The sequence below is a fragment of the Gymnodraco acuticeps genome, unplaced genomic scaffold (genome assembly GCF_902827175.1).
Source record: "Gymnodraco acuticeps unplaced genomic scaffold, fGymAcu1.1, whole genome shotgun sequence".
In the NCBI taxonomy this organism is placed as follows: Eukaryota; Metazoa; Chordata; class Actinopteri; order Perciformes; family Bathydraconidae; genus Gymnodraco; species Gymnodraco acuticeps.
Genome location: NW_022990271.1, coordinates 6830041 through 6855623, shown reverse-complemented (window position 1 = coordinate 6855623; position 25583 = coordinate 6830041). Strand labels below are relative to the sequence as shown.

The 25583-nt window shown below is 39.8% G+C and overlaps 2 protein-coding genes across 3 annotated transcripts; one reads left to right on the top strand and one right to left on the bottom strand.

Annotated features, from left to right (window-relative positions):
• LOC117549423 (monoacylglycerol lipase ABHD2) lies at positions 1–25573 on the top strand. 2 transcript variants are annotated; one of them, XM_034221321.1, is made up of 12 exons: positions 1–210; positions 1512–1595; positions 2081–2116; positions 2266–2481; positions 5250–5425; positions 6485–6652; positions 7156–7339; positions 8421–8513; positions 10613–10714; positions 10855–10924; positions 11029–11113; positions 22647–25573. In XM_034221321.1, exons 4-12 carry the CDS (start codon positions 2273–2275, stop codon positions 22667–22669), a joined length of 1110 nt encoding a protein of 369 aa, XP_034077212.1. In that variant the 5' UTR covers positions 1–210; positions 1512–1595; positions 2081–2116; positions 2266–2272; the 3' UTR covers positions 22670–25573. The 2 variants fall into 2 exon arrangements, with proteins under 2 accessions (XP_034077212.1, XP_034077211.1); XM_034221320.1 differs by lacking the exon at positions 22647–25573 and adding an exon at positions 13540–17240.
• LOC117549425 (retinaldehyde-binding protein 1-like) lies at positions 17923–22714 on the bottom strand. The gene is made up of 8 exons (XM_034221322.1): positions 22664–22714; positions 21636–21675; positions 20965–21093; positions 20638–20842; positions 19395–19573; positions 18986–19144; positions 18786–18896; positions 17923–18683 (listed from the first exon to the last, which is right to left on the bottom strand). Exons 2-8 carry the CDS (start codon positions 21642–21644, stop codon positions 18537–18539), a joined length of 939 nt encoding a protein of 312 aa, XP_034077213.1. The 5' UTR covers positions 21645–21675; positions 22664–22714; the 3' UTR covers positions 17923–18536.
• Positions 25574–25583: the final 10 nt, after the last annotated feature.

Sequence of the window (25583 nt, the reverse complement as noted above, 5' to 3'; positions counted from 1 at the left end):
GAGATAGCAGGTATGTCAGAGCTGCTGTTGGTTCCTCAGCTAGTGTGGCTAGCTTCAGCTCTGTGAATTAGAGTGCGTACTACTCATCCGTCAGCTATGGTTTAACGTTAGAGCCTCAGAAACCAACACAAACAAACAAAATGCAACGAATATAAAATTGGACTGTCGCGTTCGAGCAGCAAGGAGCTGATTCCTTTCTTCTAAGCCGAGGTAAGTGAGCTAAAGATGCTGCTGTGTTTCTGGTTGATACAGCAGAGATGCTACCTCATCAACGGCAGACACATGACCATTAAGACTGTCCGTTACTCTAGATGTGCTCAACAACACCAATACTTAGAAGAAAAACGGGCCACTTGTGCTGCTTTTTATTGGTATATTACCGATATTTGACCTTACTTACTAAATATTCACGGTGTACAGTTAACTCGTCAAAAAGATAACATGGTTTTCATTATCTGTACCAGCAGGGTGACCGTAGATGCAGCGGGGCTTATTGGCCTGCTCCCGGATAAACATAACACAGATGCGCAGGTCCTTTATTTGCGTCCAGAAATGTACCTATTTATAACAATTTTCTCGCTATGTAAGCTAACTAACCTCGGTATGTGTGCCCTTGTGTCTGCTAACTCCTCTCTGGGTTGTTGTGAGTCGTGACAAAAAAGGAAGATCAAATGTTAGCAGCTGCTCTGATGCCAAAGTGGATAGTTTATAAGGTGACACAGCGTTGCTTATAATACACACACTTTAGCAAGAACAACTGCCATATTTACCTACTCACTGGATCTGTTGACAGTGGATGACAGGGGTGTTAGCTCTGTGGAGGATGGGAGGGGTTACTTAATACAGAAAATACAATGTAGCTGGGGATAAATCTGGCACCATGTTTGTTTGTATCTGAGCTATGTTTACAGGTGGTGTGTACAACATACAATAGTTGGGCTAAAGCTATTTTGTAGATAATAATCTTAAATTCTTTTTTTTTTTTAAATATAGAAGTGCTGGTTACCTCCTTTTGTGTGGCAAAACACTCATTTGAAATGGAAAGAGCAGGATATATATTACTTTTAAATGGATATACTTTATAGTAAGAAGATCATGTGGGAGGATTAATATACCTTCCCCTGATCTCCCTTGAGGTGGTTTGAGGGCATACACTGTTACATGGTAATACATTCAGATGAACTTAGTGTTTTAGGGTTTGAACAATTGTATCCTAATTATTCAAAGGAGAATCACATTAGTGGAGAAAAGCAAGTAACTAAATATAACTTTTGTATAGTGAACAATTAATACAATATCAATATTCATAAGTTTAACAATAATTGAGCCCTACATTACTGTGATGACATCATGCTTTGCAGTGAAACATATCCAGAGACCGGTTTTTTGGCAAGACAGTGGACTATTATAGTATCAAGCGACTTATATGAGACCTTCAACATAATTAAGGACACATTGAAAATAATACCGTTTATTATTAAGCCTAATCCATTTTATGTGTTTGTCTCTAGGTTTGACCACATCACTGTGACTTCGCCTTCTTCAGATATTCAGACTTTTAGAGCTGTCACTGGAGGCAGACTTGAACATAAAATGTGAGTAAAGAGCACTTTTATCCGTGCAATTTATATGCTTGTAATGTATCTTTATCAGAATAAAAGTAGCACAATGCAGTCTTTTTATGGGCATTTTCCCTAACAATGGAAACATTGTCATCTAATTTTTAAAATCCAGTTCCATTACTTCCCCTTTTTTGGGGGACATGAGATACTGCAATCTCTCTGTGATCTTGACAGTTCCTGTTTTTTCCTTGTGGTCTCACAGCTCAGCTGACTTTGTTTAAAGTGTTAAACAACACCTGTAGCTTTTTTAAGTAAATATGTTAAGGCATATCTCTGTTGGACATCACATTAGAAGTGATGTGTGCAGTGTGTTTGATTTATTTAAAGTAATGTCCCCCTCTCTATCTTCTATGTAACGCAACTTTATATTGGCACCTCGCCGGCTGCAAAGTGATTAAGAAGAGTGTATTAAATAAGTGCTTTATCTGACTAAATTGGTCCCGCCTATATTCCCACAGATCTGTCACTGCAGCACTTTGAGCGTGAATATTCAGGTCAGTCTGATTTTTAAAAGAAGCTCTTCATTCATTGGCTTTGTATTTGTAAATAGACTATTATTAGTTATTTTATTTTAAGTATATTGTATATTCTAAATAGGCAAGAGAAAGCACTGAAACAATGGGCCACTGTTTTTCTTTTTCAGAATAATCATGAACACCCAGAATACAGACGTGCACACCATCTCTCCGGAGCTGCCAGCCATGTTCGACGGCATGAAGCTGGCGGCGGTTGCCACGGTGCTCTACATCCTCGTTCGCTGCCTAAACCTTAAGAGCCCCACTGCACCCCCGGACCTCACCTACCAGGACACACCCCTCAACCGCTTTCTTCTCAAGTCCTGTCCTCAGCTGACCAAAGAGTGAGTAACTCAGTCTGTAACTCAGGGTGTTCCCATGAATATGGCACTGCTCGTCAGCCATCTGGGGCTGAGTGAAGGTAGCAGTTTGCCTGGCAGTGGTCCCATCTGTCATCAGTGTTCCTGAGAGTCTGTACCAGAGATATCTGACTGTGCCCTAAGCTCTGGCATGAATTAAACACCAGGCTGTTGTTTGGGTTTATCCCAAAGGTAGACTGTTTGTTTCACTTGCATTACAAATATAGACTTGTTCTCCACCGGGCAAACACATTTGCTTTTATGACGCTGCATGTCTCCCCTTCAAGGCAATTCCGATATCTTCTTATATTTGAATCTTCCATCTAGGTTTATAATGACTGATGCAAACCAGTGGTTGTTGCAGAGATGTGGGAGGCAGGTCTTCTTCTTGTAAAGGCTAAACGATGCTCTAACAATGTGCTGTAGGTTCTGGGAAACCCTTTACCTGTCCTTAAAGTTCACTTTATAGTTTTTCCTGAATGAGCATCACTGTCTATGTCTTGTGGTATGCTGGTGTTGTGATACTTTCAGCTCTGTAGGGTGGATCTCATCATGAGTGACTGCTTATATAACCGATGTTACTGAGCCCTTTGCCTTTCAGCTGCAGTGACAGTGGATCATAAGGCCACACTGATGTTTCCAGTTGTGCCTTGCTTGTTATCATTCCCTCCTGAACTGCCATATTTTGCTCAGAGGAATGTTTGCCTCCCTGTGTGCTTGAACCGACATAATTAAAGTTCTTTAACCTAGTGTCTGCATTGTTCATATTGGCGTGTGCATCATCCGTGTTGTGTCTCTGTGTTGTGTAGATGTCATGTGTGTGACCCGGCAGTGTTGTGTAACCAAGATCAATTACTCAGTGGAAAGCAAAGGAGGGTTTCTGTGAAGTTAACAGAGTCAACATCATTTGGTTTGGTAACATGCACACTTGGCTGTTGGCTAACAGAGAGGGCAAGTGATATTAAGTGAGCTAATGTGAGTGCATGTGTCAAGCCAGCAGGAGATTGTAGACAGACCAATAACAGACATAACATGGAAAGAACAGTTAAATAGAGTCTCACAATGAAAAGAGACAACATTGTCAGGACAAGCCGTTTTGTTTTTTTAAATATTAACAAATTGTTTTTGGTATTTCCTCCTGCAACTATCAAAGGCCTGTGATTCTAAGTCTGTACTAAAGCTCTTTGCTTGATCAAACCACACTGACACATCTGTTTCCTTTCCCCCCTTACCTAATAGCTATGAGGAACAACAACACACTGCTGTGTTTATCATGCTAAATAAAACTAACTCTGAGATTTAAACAAAAGGCTCACCTGCTGTCGCTCCCAACATATTTCGATACAGTAGTAAAGAGTACATTTTTAATAATTTCAATTATAGTTATACGTTGAAGAACACAAATGTCTATCTTTCTCAAGAGGTTAAACTCCTTTGTGTACTGCATTATCATTTTAATTGGCAAAAGGGTATTTATTGGGCCTAGTGATCGAGATTTTTCAGATTACAAATAGAAACATACAAATATAGAAAAAAAGTATTTTTAAGTTGTCTGTTTCCTCCGGATGAATTCAACTAACCTGCCAACTACCTTATCCACATTACACTTATGAGTCTATCCTCTTCCTGCAGTCATGCAGATCAAACCTGCCATTTACCTTCTAGAAACCTGTGGTTAAGCTTCAACCTTCAGTGAATGCTGGAAGTGATTACATTATCACCAGATGCATTGTGATTGACAACGCTCTTATGTAAGAGTGTATTTTCTAGGTGCAGTTACTGTTGGGTGTCACAGGAAGAGATGAGCAAACATAAGGTTAAAGGGCTCGTGTAACTATTGATGTAGCTGTGGCCTTTGCTCTCTGCTTCCACTACTGTCTCTGTTCTGGTCTATGTACTGTATACACAAAAGTAGTGCCCATGTTCTTGCGTTCGCTTACAGTTATGCTGATCTGATTTATCTGGAATTTGTCACTTTTATGATGGCCAACTCTTAACCCGGATTGAAAAAAAGTTGTTATGTAGCTGAAAGTGTGAAGAGGCAAACCTTTACTAACATGTCATAAACAAGCAAAGTGTATTTGCAAATTGGATTTGAACTGTTAAAGGCTTGGTTTGTCTCCCCCTAACCTGTGAACAATGCTGTTTCTTAATAACCCCTTTAATAGCTTCTCTCTATACTGAATGACATTCATTAATCATCTAATTTATGCCTGCATTTTTACATGAGAACATATCTCATTTTATCAACCATCATGTCTACTACTAAAGCACTGACTAATCTTTCCTTCATATGATAGGATAGGCAGCTGAAAAAAACAGCACCTACAATTATTTTGGCATCAGTCTGGAAATAAGATGGTGATTCATAATATTTCCCAACATAAGGCTCAATATTTCAAAGTAATATTACGTAAGACTTGACTCCTACAGCTCACTCCTGCAGAGGTGTAGCTCGTATTCAAGTTCACACTCTCCAGCATAACTTATGAAAACTCAGCTACAGACTGACATCAACAATTATGTCTGTGGGGAGCATGACTTTCCAAAGCTCCCACTCAAATGTGACTTTGTAGGCAAACTATGAGCCAGAATGTAAATGTCTGCATCATAAACCACCAATGCAAATGTATCTGCTCAGGATAAAATTGTGTAAATGTTCATTCTGGGCACTAACTTGTGTTTTTATTGAGTGCATCGGTGAAATTAGCTCATGATTGTAGATTGTAATGTTTTTTGTGTGTGTTTTCTAGGTACATTCCTCCATTACTCTGGGGTAAAAGTGGTCATCTCCAGACGGCGCTGTATGGTAAACTTGGTCGGGTGAGCTCTCCTCACCCCAGTGGAGTCAGAAAGTACTTACCCATGCAGGACGGGGCCACTGCGACCTTTGACCTCTTTGAGCCAGTGGGTGACCATCGAACAGGAGGTAATGCATTTGATCAACAACACTTCTTCTTTAACAATCATTTGTTTTCATTGGTTGATTGACCTACCTGAATAGTTGATGGTTGATTGGCTCTTAATACCAAACATAAAAATAAAACATTTACAATTGTTTTCTGAAGAATCTTTCCCCTCGTCAGAGATTTGAACTAGTTCAGAAAATAATAAATCAACATTCTTCATATTTAGACGAAACAAGCAGGGCAATAGAACTGTTTGTCTTTAACTTATGGTTGTCTGCCAGAGGGACGTGCACAGCTGATATGCTGGACTTCCAGGTGTGCCTGGACAATAAACTATTTTATAAACTGGCAATAGAAAGACAGAGCTGCCTCTATGTGAGAGAGATAACAGCAACTTCCCGAGGCTACATGCATGAGCCATGACAAACAAGAAACAGAGAGTAAACAATGATGATCTGGGTCAAAGACTTATATTATAATATTCCTCAGCAGTTTGTAGTTTTTGTTGTATATTACACTTCAACATGATTTTATTGTAATTCTACTACTGCTCCTTTTGTTAAGACAATTCATGCAACCTTTTCTAATTGTTCTGCTACTGGGAGAGTTGCTCCTTATTTAAAGTGAGGGTCAGGGAAAGAGGCTGTTGAGCTAAATAAATATAGGTGATTTAAGATGTATCGAAAACAGACTTGTAAAGTAAATTCACTACTGACATTATTATTATTCCAATTCAGCTTATGGTAAAAAAAATGGACTCTTATAAGTGGCTGATTCTTTTTAATGAGGGATAGCACACTTGTAATGAACCTGGCCCAACCACCTCAACTTTGAACTATCTCAGAAAACGTAAGACTTAAAAGACATTTAATTAAAATAAAAAAAAAGTAACCTTCCTATTTCCATTCTGTTTTGCTAAATGATAAACAGAAAACCCAATCCTTTATTTTAGATCTGCTGCAGTGCTTTGTCTTGCTTCCTTTTAATCCATTCATTTGCTGTTTAGGAGAATGACATACTGTGCTTTCATATTTCTCACCGGCTAATAAACATTTGATTCCATCTGCCTGTTTCACCAGATGATATCACCATGGTGATATGCCCTGGTATTGGTAACCATAGCGAGAAGCATTACATTCGAACCTTTGTGGATTACGCCCAGAAGGACGGTTACCGCTGCGCTGTGCTGAACCACCTTGGAGCTCTTCCCAACATCGAGCTCACCTCTCCGCGCATGTTTACCTATGGTGAGCCAACGAGCTGCCTTCAAATGTTGTCTCCTGCCACCTCAGAAACACCTTTCCATATCAGAATTACCTAGGGAGTGACAACCTCATTTATAAATTTAAAAAAGGCTTTGATAAAATAATCGGTAATACTGTATCATCATTTTTGGATCAGCTGCTACTTTCATCAAATTGTCTGGTTGAGGCGTGTTATATCCTTTATGTGGCACACTCATTTCAATTTGATGTTTTGTAAAAGGTGTTTTGATATCACAGGTCATTAGGACAAATCAACATAATGTATAGGTCAAAGCTAAAAGGCTTTATGAGCTGGAGTGTGAACATAGGGCTCCCAGAATTAAAGATAATAAGGGATTTCAGTCCGTGGATCCTTTTAACGGTCTATAGAGACACAAATGTAACGCCCTGAGCTAAAGGCACCTTCTGCTGAAACTGCTGAGCAGACAGAAACAGTCCATCGAGAGAGGTGTTATTATTATTACATATTGATTTTTAACTTACAGGGTGCACATGGGAGTTTGCGGCCATGGTGGGCTACATTAAGCGGACGTATCCTCAGACGCAGCTGATGGTGGTGGGCTTCAGCCTTGGTGGAAACATCGTCTGTAAGTTCCTGGGCGAGAACAGGACCAACCAGGAGCGAGTGCTGTGTTGCGTCAGCGTCTGTCAGGGGTACAGCGCGCTCAGGTGGGTTGTTGTCCTCTCATCTCTTAATTAAAATGCATCCTATCATCAAAGCCACCACTAGCACTTGATGTGTGCACATTTCTAAATATAAATGAAGCTCAGCACAATGCCACGAAATGAGTAGTGCTCGCTTTATGTAATCACATGTTTTGTATCATGTTTTGTCACAAAAAGTCTCTCTTTTAGTCATGCAGCTATTTTGTTTGCTATTTTAATCTTAATTAATAGACGGCTCTCTTTTGCAACATTTTAAAAATGACTTCTGATCAGCCGCAGGGTATTTGTTAGTGCTCTGCGACGATTCATCCAGTTTTTATTGTTTTACAGTTTGCCTTTACTTTGTAGTGGAGCTTTGTCTTCAGGCTGTGTCTTTTTTACTATGCATATTTGCTACAATCTATTTCAGTTGATCAGATGTGCATAAAGAGCAGAAGGGTTTATTTCTACAATGAAACAAACTGAACTATCTGTCTGACAGCATGGGTTGAAAAAGCATTCTGTGTACATAGCATCCTATTTAGAAATCATGCAGGGCAAACAAATGTTGTACAATGGTGATTTAAAACCACTCTTACATGTGGGTGTTAGAGCAGACTCTGTGCTCATGTTGGACAGATCCACACCTTCTGTGCTTTAAATGCAGCTAGCGTATCGTGGCAGACATGAGAGGCTGCATCTGTTAAAGTTTGGATGAAAGCAGTAAAGAATGATGTGTCTTTAGAGCATGGCCTTTTGAGAAATAGGCTTTGAAATGTTCCTGCATTCTGCGTCAGCTGTGCCTACCCTCTTTTCCACTAATAATGAGTATTGATTGGTTATTTTTATAGATGTATTTGACCTTTCATGTTGTTGAAATGCCAAAAGGAAATAGAAAAACATTGTGTCAGTTATTTTCATAATAATCGTAGTCGTTGTGTTGGTTCGGCCTGTCCCCGTCAGTGAGCTGCATGTTAAAGCCTGACACCATTGCTGCTCTCTGCCAGCAGGACTCTTTGTCCAGTGGATTACACAGGACATGTAGTTTGGAATGCAGACAGGCTGCACAAAGCTCACTTCCTGTGTGTTTGTCTTTATCTCTCAGGGCACAGGAAACATTCCTGCAGTGGGACCAATTCAGACGCTTCTACAATTTTCTCATGGCTGACAACATGAAGAAAATCATACTCTCACACAGGTATCATTGATGTGCCCAAAGAACTGTAGTCCAACTTTGAACAGAGAACATTTTGTATTTCTTAATTTTATTTGCCCACACAATAGACTGCATACAATTATACCAAGGATTCCCTAATCATTTTCATACAACCCTTACTTCATTGCACTAGAGTTTGCTTAATTTACTGCACACACACCAGTCCTTAAAGGTGGGGTAGGTAATTTTGGAGAAACCAGCTCGAGTGCGCTAGAATTTGAAAATACACAGCTGGAACAAATCTGCCACTTCCTCACAGAGCCCCTCCTCCAACACACACGAACGCACACATGACCAATGAGGGCACGAGATAAGTTTGTGTACAGATGGAAAGCTGACAGGCAGGTAGGCCATCCAGTTACTTTAGCCGGGCCGGCTCAGATGATTGGTCGTGCTTTTTACAGTACTACGGCTTCCACAGATGACGTTTTTTTATGGATTTTTTGTCAAAGCACTTAAGATATTCATTGCTATCGGGATGTTAAGAGCATTCCATGGAATATAACAAAAAGTGTATCTCGAGCCGGTTTCTCAAACTTACCTACCCCACCTTTATTTTAAAACGTTTTATGAACCATTTTTGAGTGTATGTACCAGAGGTGGGGGACTCGAGTCACTTGACTCGAGTCGCATATTTTTGGACTTGAGACTTGCTTGACTAACATTGATAAAAGACTTGACTTGACTTTGACTTGAGACAGATGACTCGAAAGGACTTTACTTTTCAAAATTAAATATTTGCATTTGTTTTGGTATTGTACGGAGCCCCTAAACGGCAATGAAAAAAAAAAAAAGATACTGTATCTCGTTCGCACGAGAAAGTTACCGGAGCGCCAAGTAGGAAGTGGAGCACACAGGAGACAACCGTTTCATTGCAGACTGTAATGTTTATGTTGGGAAATGGCAGTGCATACATTATTTGAGATATATTTCAAACTCGGACTCTCATTCACTTCATGAAATCGCTACAGCACCAGGAGGCAGCGGGACGTGTAACTCCGCCTCTGAGAAGTGCAGCACCAGCGTGCAAAGAGCTGTGCCTTTCACGCAACGCCTTCACTGTGTTTACTTTCATTAGAACAGCTAAAGAGCGACCGCAGGCTGCTACGTTTTAACCACACACACCTCTACACACATCGAACTGCCCGATTAATCCCCCTATTACTCGTTTTATGAAGGAGATGTCCGGTCACTAAGGCGCATTATGTGTGTGTGTTTGTGCTCTGTTCTGTGTGTGTGTTCGGTGTGTTTGTGTGTGTCCGACAACGGCATTTGTTTTCAAATGACCATGAACAGTAATTTACACACATCTGGCCAACTCCATATGTATATGTGGGTGTTCCCAAATGAAAGAAATTCGTTTAATCTTAATGTCGCACTGTCTGCACACAAACACACACACACACACACACACACATATCATTTGTGCACAGACACAGTTAGGAAAACAATGAGACAGTGTCATATGGGAGCACCTTAGACAGACCATGGAGACATGCTGTGACCCTGCTGAAGGGGAGCCAGGGCAGGAGGCTTAACATGTTGATGTAAAATATTTGTGTTGTACTCCTGTTATCACTTTAGAGCCCTTTTAGAACTTATAGGGTTATCATTTCAGCGCCCCACTCTCCATTGCTGTTTATGTTGAATATCAATCAATCAATTTTTATTTATATAGCCCAATATCACAAATGTTACATTTGTCTCAGTGGACTTCACAGTATGTACAGAATATCAGTATGACAATACGACACCCTCTGTCCTTAGACCCTCACATCGTACAAGGAAACACTTCCGGAGAAAACCCACAGTTTAAAGGGGAAAATAAAACTAAACTTTTCATAACCACAATATTTGTACTTATTTAAATGCGGAAACTGGGGTTATTCATCAGAATTCCGTATGACTTGACTTGTGACTTGCTTGACCTGAGCAATGACTTGACTTGCTTGACTCTCACCACAGTGACTTGGGACTTGCTTGAGACTTGTAGGTTAAGACTTGAGACTTGCTCATGACTTGCACATGTATGACTTACTCCCACCTCTGGTATGTAACAATGTATATTTTGCATGTTACAGGCACAGTCTGTTTGGAGGAAGCCCAGTAAAAAGGATAGATCTTGATATCGGTCGACTGTACACAGCGACGTCTCTCATGCAGATCGACGACAGCATCATGAGGTATGTTAAGAAATACATTATTTTCAATAAAGGTTTCAGCTTTGGTGTTGTAAATCATATTGTTTTACCTGGCATTGTTTATATTTATGTTATTTGTTGTTGATTAGGGAATGGCATCGCTTATAATTTTGTTCCAACAGAAAATTCCACGGCCACAGCTCTCTCAAAGAGTACTATGAGAAGGAAAGCTGTGTTCATTATATCCACAATGTAAGGACTGCCTTTGTGTACACCTCATCATCTCATATTAAGTTTCTCTTTTTGGTGTGTTTGTGCATTTGTTTGATGTATGGAATCTTATTGGTTTGTTTCAGGTAAACGTGCCACTGCTGCTCGTAAACTCTGCAGACGACCCTCTGGTCCATGAGTCACTGCTCACCATCCCTCGCACACTAGCAGGTAACTGACAACATGCACCGTAACAGACACACAGCAGGGTTCAACCATAATGTTAAAAACTCCAAGTTAAACAACAAACCCTATAAGCTATTTGAACCTTGTTTCTCCATGCAACTAAAGCATTTTTAAGATTCTTTCTTTGGTTACTTACTTGATAACATTTTGTAAATGTCATGTGATTCAGCTGACATTTCTGATATACAGACATATGTCAACAAATCTAATATTTAAACTAATGACGTTGAAGTACATACCTAAATATATTTCATATTTAAACATATTTAAATCTGTTAATTTAAAACCAAATTCAATGAACTATACATGAATATATAATAACATTGAAACAAAAGGAAGCTATGTTTCCTGTGGTTTGAAAATTCAATGCAGTTCAATATAACCTCTGTCCTTTGTAGCTGCAGCAGAACTCAGAATGTACTTTTACTACTAAAATGTGTAGGAAAAAGCGTGTCAGAGTTACGCATCAAATAAAAGTGACATTATTGTACATTTCAAATAGTATTTTTATGATTTGATATTGGAAAACACTCAAAATCTGAACAAATGATAGTATTAAATTATACTCGATATGTAATACTGCAGACATATTCACAGATTTCCAACAAAAGATAAACCAAAAGAAGTATTCATTTATTAATGCACTGTCTATACTTGGCATGATACAGTGCAGCGTTGTACTTGAGTTTGATAAGTAGAAGATCTCCCTGCGGACAGATAGGGTACATATTTGCGGGCGATCCTCTACAGAGCAAACAGGATTTTTAAATAAAAGGCTTGTCTGACGATTGATAGCAGTTCAGGTTTGGATCTTAGAAAACACGCCTGCTATTCCAAAAAGACCTCTGTTGAGTTTGTCCGAACAGCACAGGGTGTGGCTCACAGGGTAGGTCTATGGGTAATGTTATACAGCAGCTGTAATAATTATTCAAATATAGCCATGTGTGTCTCTGAATATATGTTTAAAGCAAATGTAAAACAGGGACTGTGTTTGAACCTCCATTTACAAATAGAAGAAGCAATCCTCTCTTTGGTTCTCCTCAGCCTGTGCTAAATATAAACGTACTGACCACTTTGGGAAAAGGAGAATCGTGTGTGTGTGTGTGTGTGTGTGTGTGTGTGTGTGTGTGTGTGTGTGTGTGTGTGTGTGTGTGTGTGTGTGTGTGTGTGTGTGTGTGTGTGTGTGTGTGTGTGTGTGTGTGTGTGTGTGTGTGTGTGTGTGTGTGTGTGTGTGTGTGTGTGTGTGTGTGTGTGTGTGTGTGTGTGTGTGTGTGTGTGTGTGTGTGTGTGTGTGTGTGTGTGTGTGTGTGTGTGTTGTGTGTGTGTGTGTGTGTGTGTGTGTGTGTGTGTGTGTGTGTGTGTGTGTGTGTGTGTGTGTGTGTGTGTGTGTGTGTGTGTGTGTGTGGATAAGTCATGACTCTAGAGAGCAACACTTACTGAAATGAGGATCAGCTGCCCTTTGCTCTAAAATGTGATACTGTTGACTCAGACACAAGGGACTAGATTAAATATGATTACTATATAATATAATTACTATTTTGTTTGTTATGTCAATAGGAAAGTGTTATGTTTGCTGTAGAAATGCACCAAAACATTACCTCTATTTTCTTGTGTTCATAGTTTATTGCTTCTTCATTGCATTAATGTAGTGAATGTGGCTGCTACACTGTAAGAACATATTTAACATACATGTTTAAAATGTATTTTCATACGGAGAAACAAAGTAAAAGCTTGACAATAACAATATTTTATCACTGTGACGGCACATATGTTTGTCTTCAAGGCTTAAATGTCTATTTTTAGCACGTTCTCCAGACCCTTCTGTTCCCACCTGTCACTCGGCGCACAGCGAGGCGGAAGCTCTTGGTCTGGACGAGCACTCACTGGTCCTAGCAGCTGTCACCAATAGCACGGCAGTAAAAGCCCTGTGGGAATTTGATCACAAGTCAACCGCATCAGGCTACCCCACTAACCCAGATAAGAGCAGGACAATAAGGACTTTCAGGCAGAAACTGTTTTTTCGGCAGTGTGGGGCTGACCTGAGTAAAGGTTTTTTTTGTTTTTATAACAATTTATCTAAAAGCTGGGGTATTGGCGCAGTGGCATTGGTCAGAAAAACATTTCCTCATTTTGTAACTCAATAGAGAAATGTTGTTATTTTTTTCTATTCACCTGAACTTAGCTGTTATTTTACTGGCCATGTATTCATTGGTTTAGACTTTAGGCTGTAGTAGAAGTTGTCACTTAAACATAGCTGCCAGAAGTTGAGTCATGTTTTATCTGTTGAACCATGCAAACACACTCTAACTATGTGTAAGAGTCATAAAAGGATCCCTGGTAAACCCATGTTTCCACGTGTCCGTGCACAGTGCAGAGACCTAATACCTGTGCGCCTATGTGTCGTCTTTTAGCAAAGAAGCCCAACGTTATCTTTTCCCTGACGTTACACGGAGGCCACCTGGGCTTCTTCGAGGGCGCGGTGCTCTTCCCCCAGCCGCTCACCTGGATGGACAAAGTGATCGTGGGCTACGCCAACGCCATGTGCCAGTGGGAGAAACAGAAACCACCGTGCCAAAGTGTCCCTCAGAGTGAGAGCTCCTGCGCAGAGGAACAATCCTAAACTTCTAACCTCTGTATTTCTCTGATTGTCTCTCTGCCCTCTCACCTCTCACCCTCTCCCACTGTTCCAGCACTGAGGAGACACCTGAACTCAACCTTAAACTGCTCTCTCTTGTCTGCCTTCTCTTCTGGTGCTACTCACCGCTCCCGACCCAAACACGTCTCCACGACCTCACTAAATTGCCCTGTGTAATCACTATCTACTCGCAGTATGTGAGGGAACAAAGAACTAACTGCCTTTGTTGCTCGTTTCCGTTGGGAAGACTTTGAAATTCAGAGCAGGAACATTTTGTTCTCTTTATCTACACAACAATGACCCTTAGCTATTGGAGGCGCAGACTAAATATGACGAGAGCTGAAGTCATGCTGGCATTAAAACGTGAAGTGAGAGCGCCACTTGAGAGTAGCCCAGTGAAACAACAAGAGCACACAAGAACCCTCCTTAAGTTTGTAAGGACTGTGCTGCAGTCGGTGCTCATTTACTGCACCTGTAAGAAGCTCTCTGCTTATCACCGCCAAGGCCATATAGCCTAGTCTGCTGTCTTAACCAACACAGCGTCTTTTAGTGTGTATGACTGTTTGTATGTAACTCACAGATGTGTGTGTATGTGTGTGCGCCCGTGTGACCGAGAGTTAGAGACCCGTGACGGAGCATGTGACCTTTGTGTTTGGTAGGTGTGATCCAAATTCCCAGTTCATGGTCTGATGGCCCTTTATAATATCTGTTCCTTCGGGTGAACCGTTGCTCTGTTGTTTGTAGAAAATGTGCAGTAAAAAGGTAAGAATTATGGTGGAATTTTAAACTTTATTTCCAGCTCATAACATCTTCTTGGCACTTGGCAATGAGTGTTTACTTTCTGCTCACATACATTACCAGGGATCAACCCCAGAAGGGATCCGTGCACATTCCCACGGTCACATTTGATCACTTTGGTTCAGTGCACTTTACACCCTGTTTGACACAATCTTTCCCTCTTTTTTCCCTAATTAGTCGAAGCGCAGGTATTGGAGATTATTGTCAGTTTAGCTCTTCTTGTGACAGAGAGGAATTACTGGGGGGAGCGAGGATGATAACATAAAGTTAGATGACTCAAATGTTCCCTGTGTTGTTTGTCTTTAAGCCCTCTTACTCTTTCATTTGCCTTTGATCAGCTGCAGGTCCAGCTGAGACTCTGATATCTTTCTGTTACTGCACAGACACTCGCACTTCACATTTGGTTTGAACATCTCTGTAAACGTTTGCATTTCTAGCAGATGTTGGTTGATATTGAAGATGCAACGGGCGGATTGGCCAATGCCGCCCTGTTAAAGGGAAAGTTCAGCAGGTTTTCTCTTAAAATCTGAGTTGTGAGGTGTGATGAGTAAGAGGGCTGAGGATACCGACGCTTAACCAAATGTTTATTTCAGTGGATTGTTTGTACTACTTGTAATTATACTGGTGATTGTTAATTTAGATGGTGGACACTGAACGCAAGACATATGAGAATAGTTTTGATCGTATTGAAAAGCTTCTCATTTAAAACTGGGCTGAGCGTTGGTGCTCTTGAAATCTATCTGAAACGTGTCTTGAGGAAATCAAACTGCAATAATGGGACCTGTGGACTTTTCAAAACTCGAATTTGATGGAGAACTTGTTGTAAGGGCTTATCAAGGCAAAGTCAAGCCAAGTAATCTGAACACTGTGACGAGACAGGTGGGTGGTGCTTGACAGCAGCCACCTAGGCTATTGTTTGTGTCCTAATAGACCTGGGTTCCATGGTATTTGCAAGGAGTAGCTTTTGTCGGTACAATTTATATTTCATTTTTACGTCTGATAGCTGCAACATTATGACCAAAGAGTAATTATCCTCAGCTCTAGTTCATTGTTGACTACTGAAATATTAGTTTGGTTTATACAGTAACCAACAAACGACCACCAGTAATCAAATAATTTGCCTCAAGTACAATGCTACGAAGATAGTTTATTTTAGATGTAAATGGCTTAAATGTAACCTGCTTTGTTGGAAGTTGTTCGGTGCAAATACCATGAAATCCAGGTGTTAATCTCACTAATGCTGGCCTGAATAATATCAAAAACAGGGACAAAGGGATTAACCAATCTAGCTTTATCCCTCTCAACTCAGGGTATCTGCCAATACTGAGCATCAATCCAATACCAATGGCCTTCTTTTCCCACTTTTTAAATCTGTATACCTCACTGAGTGTAACTCAATCGTTCCTATGTACTGTATGATACGAGGAGACCATGGAAGATAGAAACACTATATGTTATAGAGGCATTGAATGAAACTGTATTTAATGTGGATCAGTGACTTTAAGGCAGATACCCGATTGACTCAAAGGGTATTCATCCCCAACTGTAGATGTGTCTGAGCCGCCCCCTTCCTTCTTTACAATCATCACTGTTCATGGCTGCCATCTGTTGTCAGAGAGATCAAACTACAACTGCTAACACCCCCTCATCCCTCTCGCAGTGACATTATATTCCTGCTTCACTCTGTCCACAGCTCTCATTGCAAAAAGCCAGCTGTAGTTTGGATTATTTTTTTTTGTCTCGTTAGAAAAATCTGATGAATATTAATGACACCAGCACAAACCGCCATAAGCAGTAAGAGCCATTCGTGTTCATTTTAAGAGTTTTGCCTCCCGCCAGCTTTGCACAAAAATGCAGGTTTGGATGTACTTTTTTTTGTTGTGACTTATTTGTATTGTTTTTTTTTTGTATTTTGTATTGTTTTTATGACTTCTTGTGTTATTTACTTGTGTAAATGCGTCAGAGCGTGAGTGATGATGGACAAAAACCAAAGCTTCTTCACTTTAACAATGAAAAGGCTAAAGGAATATATTAATATAGTATATATGTAAGGGAACAGTAATGAAAAATAAGGCAATAAACAACCAGGAGGGATTCATCTATAATAATAAAAGTGAAAGGAAAACGTGTCAAAGTTTGTTAGACCAAAAGATGTCATGTACATTTTTCATGTGTAGGTTCTTCTACTGTATCGATATGAAGACGTGCTCCTGTGTATTGACCTAACCCCAAATCTTCAAGCATCTTGTTTATTTTTTAGATTGTGGGCTCATGTTTAATTGCTTGAAACCGAAGAAATCAAATATCTAAAAATCTGGAGTGACCTTAAATGTGAATGAATCCAACAAATGCGTATTGGGATGAACACTGCTCAGTATTTATTATTTGAAATCTTATCAGCCCTAGCAAGTGTACAGTATAGGAGCCCACTGTACGTTAACCTACACTAACCATTTTACAGCTTTAACTTATTATTACAAACATTTTGATGCTTAATAGAAGACGGTGAAGGGATATGGCGACAACTAGAAGTCGGGGACACATAGTTGAACAACATGATGTACTGATATTGAACACTGGGTCTTTTTGTTGAGAAAAAAAACAGTGGTGTGTGTGTGGTCTACTTATGTGAGGAAATATGGTTAATGTGTTCCAAAATAAATTATTTTCTCAAAAGAACAAAAATGTTTCAGTTCATTTTTACTTGCCAGTTCAATGCTTTCATAAAATCTTAAGCACAAACGATGTAGAAGAAGATGTTATCTGGTCAATATTACATTTTGGGATTCAATAATGGGATTTGTAGGATATGGATCTTCGTTTTATGATGCGGTTGAGCCCACTTTTTTGGATGATCATTTACCTGTACAAAATATAAAACTGCAAGTCCTAGATTCAAATATTTAAAGTAAAAGTTCAGAAGTTTTATCAGCGTACTGTACTTCAAATATGAAAATAATAATACCTGTTATATATTATTATTAATTCAGATTTCTAGTAACATATATTATATGCTTAATACTATATGGTTGATTTCCCTCTGAACTGTATTGGAGTGGATTGATGAAGTTGCATATAAATACTCAAGTAAAGTACAAGTATCGCAAAACGTCAGTTCAATTCAACCCTTGTCTTTGATTTAGAACTCACTAAAGATTACCTGATTTTATCGTTTAAGGTTTATATTATTGTTTAACTTGAGTTATGAAACATCCAACATTGTGTGTGAACTCATACCTTTCCTGTGTTTCACTCCTATTACTGTTGCTGTGAATTTTAAAGGTTTATTAAGTCTTATCTAGTCAAGTCAGGTGAAATTGGAAAAAATATAAATGATAAAAAAAGGACAATTTAAACTACAGACACAAACAAAAAAGCATTTTAATTGAACATTTCCCAATCCAGTGCAAAATGCAGAATGGATTTCTGTGGTACATCAGGCCTCTGAGAGTCACTACTGAAACAAGGCTGTTTCCAAGGCACTGCATCAGGAAGCTCCTGCTCCTAATACAATAATCAAATGCAGGCAAATACATGATCAGTTTTCCTTCTTCCTATCTTTCTAAACCTGAGACTGTGAAACACTTCTGTACTCATTCAGGGTCAGAGGCACGAGGCTGCTTTGTTTGTTGTGACTTTACGTTTTTAAGTTGAGGAACCCCAAACCAAACTAACTCATTATCAACTCATTTTCCCTCTGCTCTTCCACTAACAATGAATGTCAGCGCTCCATAGTTACAAAAATTAACCACCTGTTATTCTCTGAGTAATATCTAAACATCCTTTTTCTTCCCGTTCATCATATATTTATTTGCAAACAATCCCCTTCCTCTAACTCGTATTTGCTGCCTGAAGAATAATATAAAATGTCAACCTAGCTTCGAAATAGAACTTAGACTGAAATATCTAAGCATCTAGGGTGGAGGACGCTATAACTCTTGGATCTTGGATGGTTGGATATGCAGAGCTGTTCTTTCAGAGAGCGGTGTCTTCAGATCCAAACAGCTTGGTGGCGATGGCCTGGCAGTCCGTCACCGAGGCTTTCCCATCAAAATCTGACGGCAAGATGTCAGCGTCAAATTCTTTGAAGAAGTTGTCCAACTCGTCGCCGTGAACAAAGACCTGAGGGAAGTGAGGTAATTATTTAGAGGAAAGCCCTGATAGAAAATAGATATATCTTAATGTCTGGTTTAGATTAAAGGGTTAATTATCCTCCACCCTTACCCTCTCCAGCAGCTTGCTCTTCATGAAGGGTTTGACCACGTTGTATGTGGTGGTGAAGTACCAGGGCTGGTGGGTAACGTGCACCGCCTTGAAACGGGCAGGGAAAGAGTCCTGCACAAAAAGACACAGAATATTCAGAAATGGAACAGCTCTGAAGATGCACGTCAAGATCAGCTTTTCCTTTTTGAGTCTGTTCTGACCTGCAGCATGTCCACCATCTTCTTGAGCTCAGCCGGCTTTATTCCCGACGCGTGCTGCATGCTGAAGCCCTTGAAATTCTCAACCAGGACAAAGCCATTGATCTGGGTTTCTTCATTCTCCAGCAACTTCTCCAGGATCACACAGTAAGCTCTTAAGATCTGTAACACAAAGACTTGTTTTTAATTAGTGCAGTGCCTCTCTGGCCAATTGCTCGGCCTCCGGTATTGCTGCCTTCAGCTTTCTGAAAAAGCACTCATCCAAGCAACGTCCTACTTGACTTTGGAGTCGTTCAAATAAACCGGTTTCAGGAAACTCAAATGACAAACATATCTACAGACAGAAACTACTGCCATTTTAGTTAGACACTGGAGAATACTTTGCTCAGCTGTGCTCTGTGAGGTTCCTCACCTCATCGAATGTGATCTCCTCCAGGTCCCAGTTCTCGATGTTGAAGAGCAGGACCGCTCGGCCATACTTGTCCCTGCTGGGCAGAACCACGGGGTATCCCGCCTCGATGGTGCTGCGGACCGCCTCCGGGGTCAGGTTCTCAAACAGCTCGGGATAGTCCTTCCTGAAGCGCACGTAACCTATAGAGGACCCACAAAACACACACACACACAGTCACACACACATACAACCAAGTGATCAGCATTATGTAATGTGGCACAATCATAGACTATGTATAAAGGGCACAACCCCTTTGTGTACCGTATGAGTGCAGGTTGTTGATGTGACAAAAACAATGACAGCACTGTGCATCTACAGAGCGTCCCTAAGCCTTTTCATACAGAGGCACCAATTAACTCTGAGTGTGTGTGTGTGTGTGTGTGTGTGTGTGTGTGTGTGTGTGTGTGTGTGTGTGTGTGTGTGTGTGTGTGTGTGTGTGTGTGTGTGTGTGTGTGTGTGTGTGTGTGTGTTCAATCAACCTTGTTAAACAAGTTCACGGTCCCATCACATCCCCTCTCTCACTAACAAGTTCTGCTTCTCCACATTCATAAATGTGTTTGAGTTTTCTTGTACTTCTGTTTTTTTAGAAGATTCATATTTTCAGAAATAGCACAGAAAATAAGAACATCAGTTGAATGGCCCTGACCAAGGACATTTGGATGGTCCCAGTTATATGTTGAGTGTACATTACGTATCACAGTTTTGAGTATAATACTTTAGTTAGTTTTCAGATGTTGAGGTGATGGGATCTTTACATGTTTCTGGTTGTACATTACTCATGCAATTTGCAGACTCACAAACAACAAGAATGTCATGAATATGCTATCTTCTCGGAGACTGCTCTGCTTTTTAATCTCATCTCCTCTCTCAGACTGACACAATCAGCACGTGCGCTGTGAAGTTCCCAGGAGAACACTGCTGGTTCACAAATAAAGTAAACTTGCTGTCCTATTTGGGCACAAAGGAGGGCTTTGTCACGGAAACTCAGAAGCACCTCAAAGCCCCCCAATTAATGAACACATTCCTCTCCGTCTCAGTGATGGGCAGGATTCATGCTAACCAGGGGCACAAAGGAGGTCTCACCCTCAATTACTGAAGCTATTATACAATGTCTGCAGAAATGGAAACAAGTGCACGGAGGCCAAGAAAAAACACTTTTGATAGCTCAGTTTGTCTTTCTACAAATGAGATGGTTAATACTAACCCTTCATGAGCTCGTAGGCTCTGGCAACATCAAACTTGCGAGCCCTGAGGAAGCGCAGCAGCAGAGAGTCCGGTTTGTCCCCGAAGCGCTCCAGCACCAGTTTGGCCAGCTCGTCTCCCTCCGCCGCTCTGTCCTTCATCGTGGCCCGAAGGTCCTTCAGCGAGGACGCCCGCCTCTCCTCCGTCTCACCCAGCTCATCCTTCGCCTGGAGGAAGAAGAAAAACAGCCAGACAAGTCAGACACATTTTGGGGCACAAAGTGTTACTACAATGAGGACTGGGATTTAATATTCGAATTTGAACTCCTACGTATTATTTTTTGTTTTACCTTTTGCACAGTGTGTCCAGGCAGTTTTTGGCATGGCCCAAACACCGGCCCATGATCCTTCACTGTCAAATGCTCCAGCTTAGACCTCATGGCCTGCTCGTCCTCTGACACCATGCGGAAAGATCCAGTCTGCGTAAAAGAAGGAAAGCTTTAAAAAGATCATATCAGTGCATGAAGGTTATTATCAATCATAAGATTGTCATCAACGTTTTCTGGGCATAGCGCCATACAATAACAAACTTCTTTGGTTGAAATCCTCCTTTGTGTGTAATTTTAACATAACAGTTTTTTTTTTACACCTGCTTTACCGCCTGAATACTTCAATGGCAGCTCATAACAATGACTTTTAAGTTGTGAACCCACAGTGTCAGCAGCAGCAGACCCCAGGCGATGCACACCACTACGTGAACGGCTGCTTAATCTGCTTCACATGATTACAGAAAGGACTTCTAAAGCCACTTCTTAAAAACAGCTTAAGAGTCCATCCCAGAACAAGCATCTACTGGCACAATAACAGCATTAAGCAGCCTCATGCGCTGACAGTCCAACCTTCAGAAGCTGATGCTTTTAACCCAGTGAAGTGAGGCCAGACACAGGCAAACTGGCTCAAATAGAAACAAAGGCACACTCAAGTACTCTCTCTTGATTTGTTGCAAAGAAGTTAGACTTACAGCAGCCATGGTTGCAGCGTCTCGCAGTGTTTCACTAACACTGTGAAGAAAGAAGAATTGGCACAAACATCAGCATTCATCTTTTCTTTCAGCACTGGCCAGACATTTAGTTCATGTTAAGAGTTTGTTAAGGAGAGGTAATCTGATTAGAAATATATTTATATGAAAAAGTATTTATCTGATACAATTATCTACATATGTATATACATCAGGTGATGTTATTGGGAAAAAACTCATTTGAAAAACAAATCAGTGTGTTGCACCTCTGCATATTCTGAAGGTATTTTCCTGAAAGACTCGTAAACACCTGGATTTGAATCGGTTTGCAGCATGATAAGAAAAGGACAGATTTTTCAACCCATTTCTTAAGTTGTGACTCTTTGTAAAATAAATGATATTTGCATTACATTTCTTTAATGCAAATATGCAAGAAATCAATAAACAACGATATTTTTTAAGAAAGATAAAATGTTGGTCCATGTTTTAAGAGGACCTATTCAGATTTCAATCTCAGCAGCATTTGTTTTATTGGGAATAAACTAAACTGTTCTAAACTTACATCCAGCTGGTTTAAAAGGTATTTTGAAAAATGTGTTAAAAAATAATAATGATTAAGCAATGTTGTTTAAATGGTATTCCAATTTAACAAACAGCTTTAAAAATAAAAGTCATTAAGTAAGGCTAAAAGCCAAATGTAGTTCCTTAACAGCAACAATATGTGAGTGTATTATTTCACCACTAAGGGTGTAAGACTTGAAACATATGAATGTTTGTGGGTGTAAGTCAAATACAGAACATCAAACTGAACAAAACATACAATAATCCTTCATTCATATACTTTACGACACATTCATTATTGTGTAGAATCTATCATTCTTTCCATCGAACAAAAAAAACTATTGTTTTCACGTCAGGTTAAATAACTATTTTTAATGATGACACTAAACTATAGAAATAAAGTACTGGTTAGAATTGTTCCTGATTTATTAAAAAAAAGTTGTGTTTACTAAGATGCAGAGCAGCCTTACCTTTAAGCAGACGGGAGGAGAGGAGTAGACGGAGTGGCAGCGGAGACACCGAGAGGAGAGAGGATCAGGAGGGGAGGAGCTTGGAACGTCACTCAAAGCAGGACCATAATGACACAGTGGATTACAACAAAGTACTCTAAGAAGTAATGCAAACTGCGAAGTGAAGGGCGAGCTGGATGAAGGAGGAGAGCTGGTCCATCACACATTAAAACAATAGGAAAAACAATGACATGTCACTCAATGCATTCATTTAGAGCATTAATTCACTGAAATGATTAACAAAACTGAAAGAAAAAAGGAAAATTAAATGATAAGAAAACAGGGTGGAAGTCATTTATCTAATAAAAAAGTAAGCAAACACACGGATAATTCATAAAGAAAGCAACACTTGACAAACAAATCAACACAACTAATGCATGTGTTTTTGTAGTGTTGTGTTTTGTGCCTCTGGTTCACAGTAATCTCAATTGATGGACACTTTCATCACACATCATTTCATAATTTTAGAAGAGAATAGAAACTCATACAAACAAACACAAACTCAACTAGAAGTAGATACATCATTACATGTTTTTTATCTAGCTCCCCACACAGTATGTAAGGTAGTAACCTCTTCAACATCACATCCTATTTACCATGTAACCCAGCACATGAGATGAAAGGTGGGATTGGAGCGTGATTCTCTTGCCTGTAGAAAATGTCACGAGACGACCACCTGTGAACTTTCTGCTTCACATTCCTCTCTGCACATTCTTTGAAATCCTCATCAGAGGGAACCGCTTGTTTTTGGGACCCAGATTATTGATTCCTTATACGTGATTGCACAACATCAGACAACTTGCCTCACTGTCAGTCATGAATCAACTCGCATTTGTGAATTTTCTTTTTGGAGATTTATAAAGGTTTGTCAGGTATCTATTTTCACCACCATGGCCTCCATCTTCGTTACTTGCAGCAATGAGTTGGGATGTCCTTTTGGCTTCAATTTCAGAAATGTACATGTTTTTTTTGTCCTACATATTTCTACATTTCCAGTTTGGCACTGATTTTATTCCTCCACCTTTTCTTCTCTACATCAATCAATCTTGTTTTGTTAATACAATAGTTAATACAACCTTGTTTTTTTGAGAATCCTCTTTTTGCATACTTGTTTTTCCCACATACATCATTATATAAAGATGTGTTTAAAGATGTCTATACATTTGTTTTAGTAACCAAGGCTTATCTTAAAGTAGTAGAGTCAAAGGCAGCAATAACATGCTGTTTTATTCTTTGAAATGTGTTCCATGCCCCTGGCAGGTTAGGAAAACATTGTCATTAAAAAGGTTGACACTTTGGGAAAAAGGTGTATCCACTTTCCTCAAAAGAGATTTAAACAACCTCCTCAAAATGGCAAACGATTAATTAAACAAATGTTTAAGAAGAGCAGAAGAGCATTCGAATAACTGTTTATTTAACTGAATTGTTTTAAACTATCATCATGCAGTATTTAGCTTGTATCCTCTTGACATTCACCTGAATATAAAACATGCCATGAAAAAGCGGTGCTTGTGTAAGTTCAGGCCGTTATCCTCCTGATGTCTGAGGAGCTGATAGAAGAGGTTAATGAGCAGAGGGTCTCTGCTCCCCACACTGAGCCTCTGTGATGCAGAACTGGCAGACCTACTGTACTCCGTGGTTGTTCCTCCAGCAGCACCTCTCATTAGTGGACCCTCATGAATAACCTCCTATTCCCTCGCAAACACAAACAGGGGTTAACAAAGCCTAATCTCATCAGTCGTTGCTATACCCTTCCCCGGTGTACAGTTCTTTGATGTGATGAATTCCTGCCAGTTATGTCATCCTTATACAAATGGAAGTACGTTTCCTACACATTCACAAACACACAGTATTTGGATGTATGCCATATTCTGATGATCTGTAATTTGAAGGTTTCAGAGGGCCCAGGTCAGGCCACTAAATCTAGCAACTCACTTGATAAAGGAGTTCAAAACACAGTTTTTTCTAGAGCTGATGTATTGTTTTTATTCTGGAGACGATGATACGTTATCTTGCTACTTTCACCATTAATAAACATGTATTTTTGTATTGGGGCAAATAAAAATGTACCTCAGGCAAGTAACAAAAAAACATTGACTTTGAACCCTTATCATAAGTGTAAATTACTGGATGAGCTTTTCCATTTGTGGCTAAGTATTTAAAGGATAATGACTTAAAATGAAAGGAATGTATCTCAGCAAACCATTTAACCTTCTTAGTGGAGAAAGCGCAGGTTTTTACTAATTACATTAACGATGTCTCCAAGCGTCCCAGTGAGCCATGACAGTGTGGTTTGGGCGTCATTATCTTAATCATTTACACCTGGCTTTTCCTAATGTTACAAATTCTAAATCTGGTCCAAAACGGTTCCCAGACTTCTTTTAAAGGTTAAAGCACAAACTTATTATCCTATTAGTATATCCAATCACAGAAGTATATTACCAAAACTATTCTGTCATCTAATCCTGCATCTGTGGATTACTTTCCTTCTTATGGGAGGATCCACACTACCACCTAGTGGCTCCAGTATTTTGCTGCCACGTTAACCCACATGGCATGAAATCCCCCACAAACCCTCATCAGAAACTATCAGTGGAAATTCAAACTGCAATTCATCATTTTGCTGGGTGAGAGGTAAAAGAAGTGAAGTATGGCTTTAAACTGTATTGGACAGAGGGTGTTTGAACACAAGCAATATACATAATATAATATTCCTCTTTACTCTGATCAAGTTAGGACAACACACCATGTCTCTCTCTCTCCTGAGACTATCAATCATAAGAGAACAAATATTAAACTAGTTTAAAAAAGAAGTACAAACATTATCTTTACAGATTAGAAAGCATCAGGTGGTATTCTGACAAAAAGCCCATTAACAACA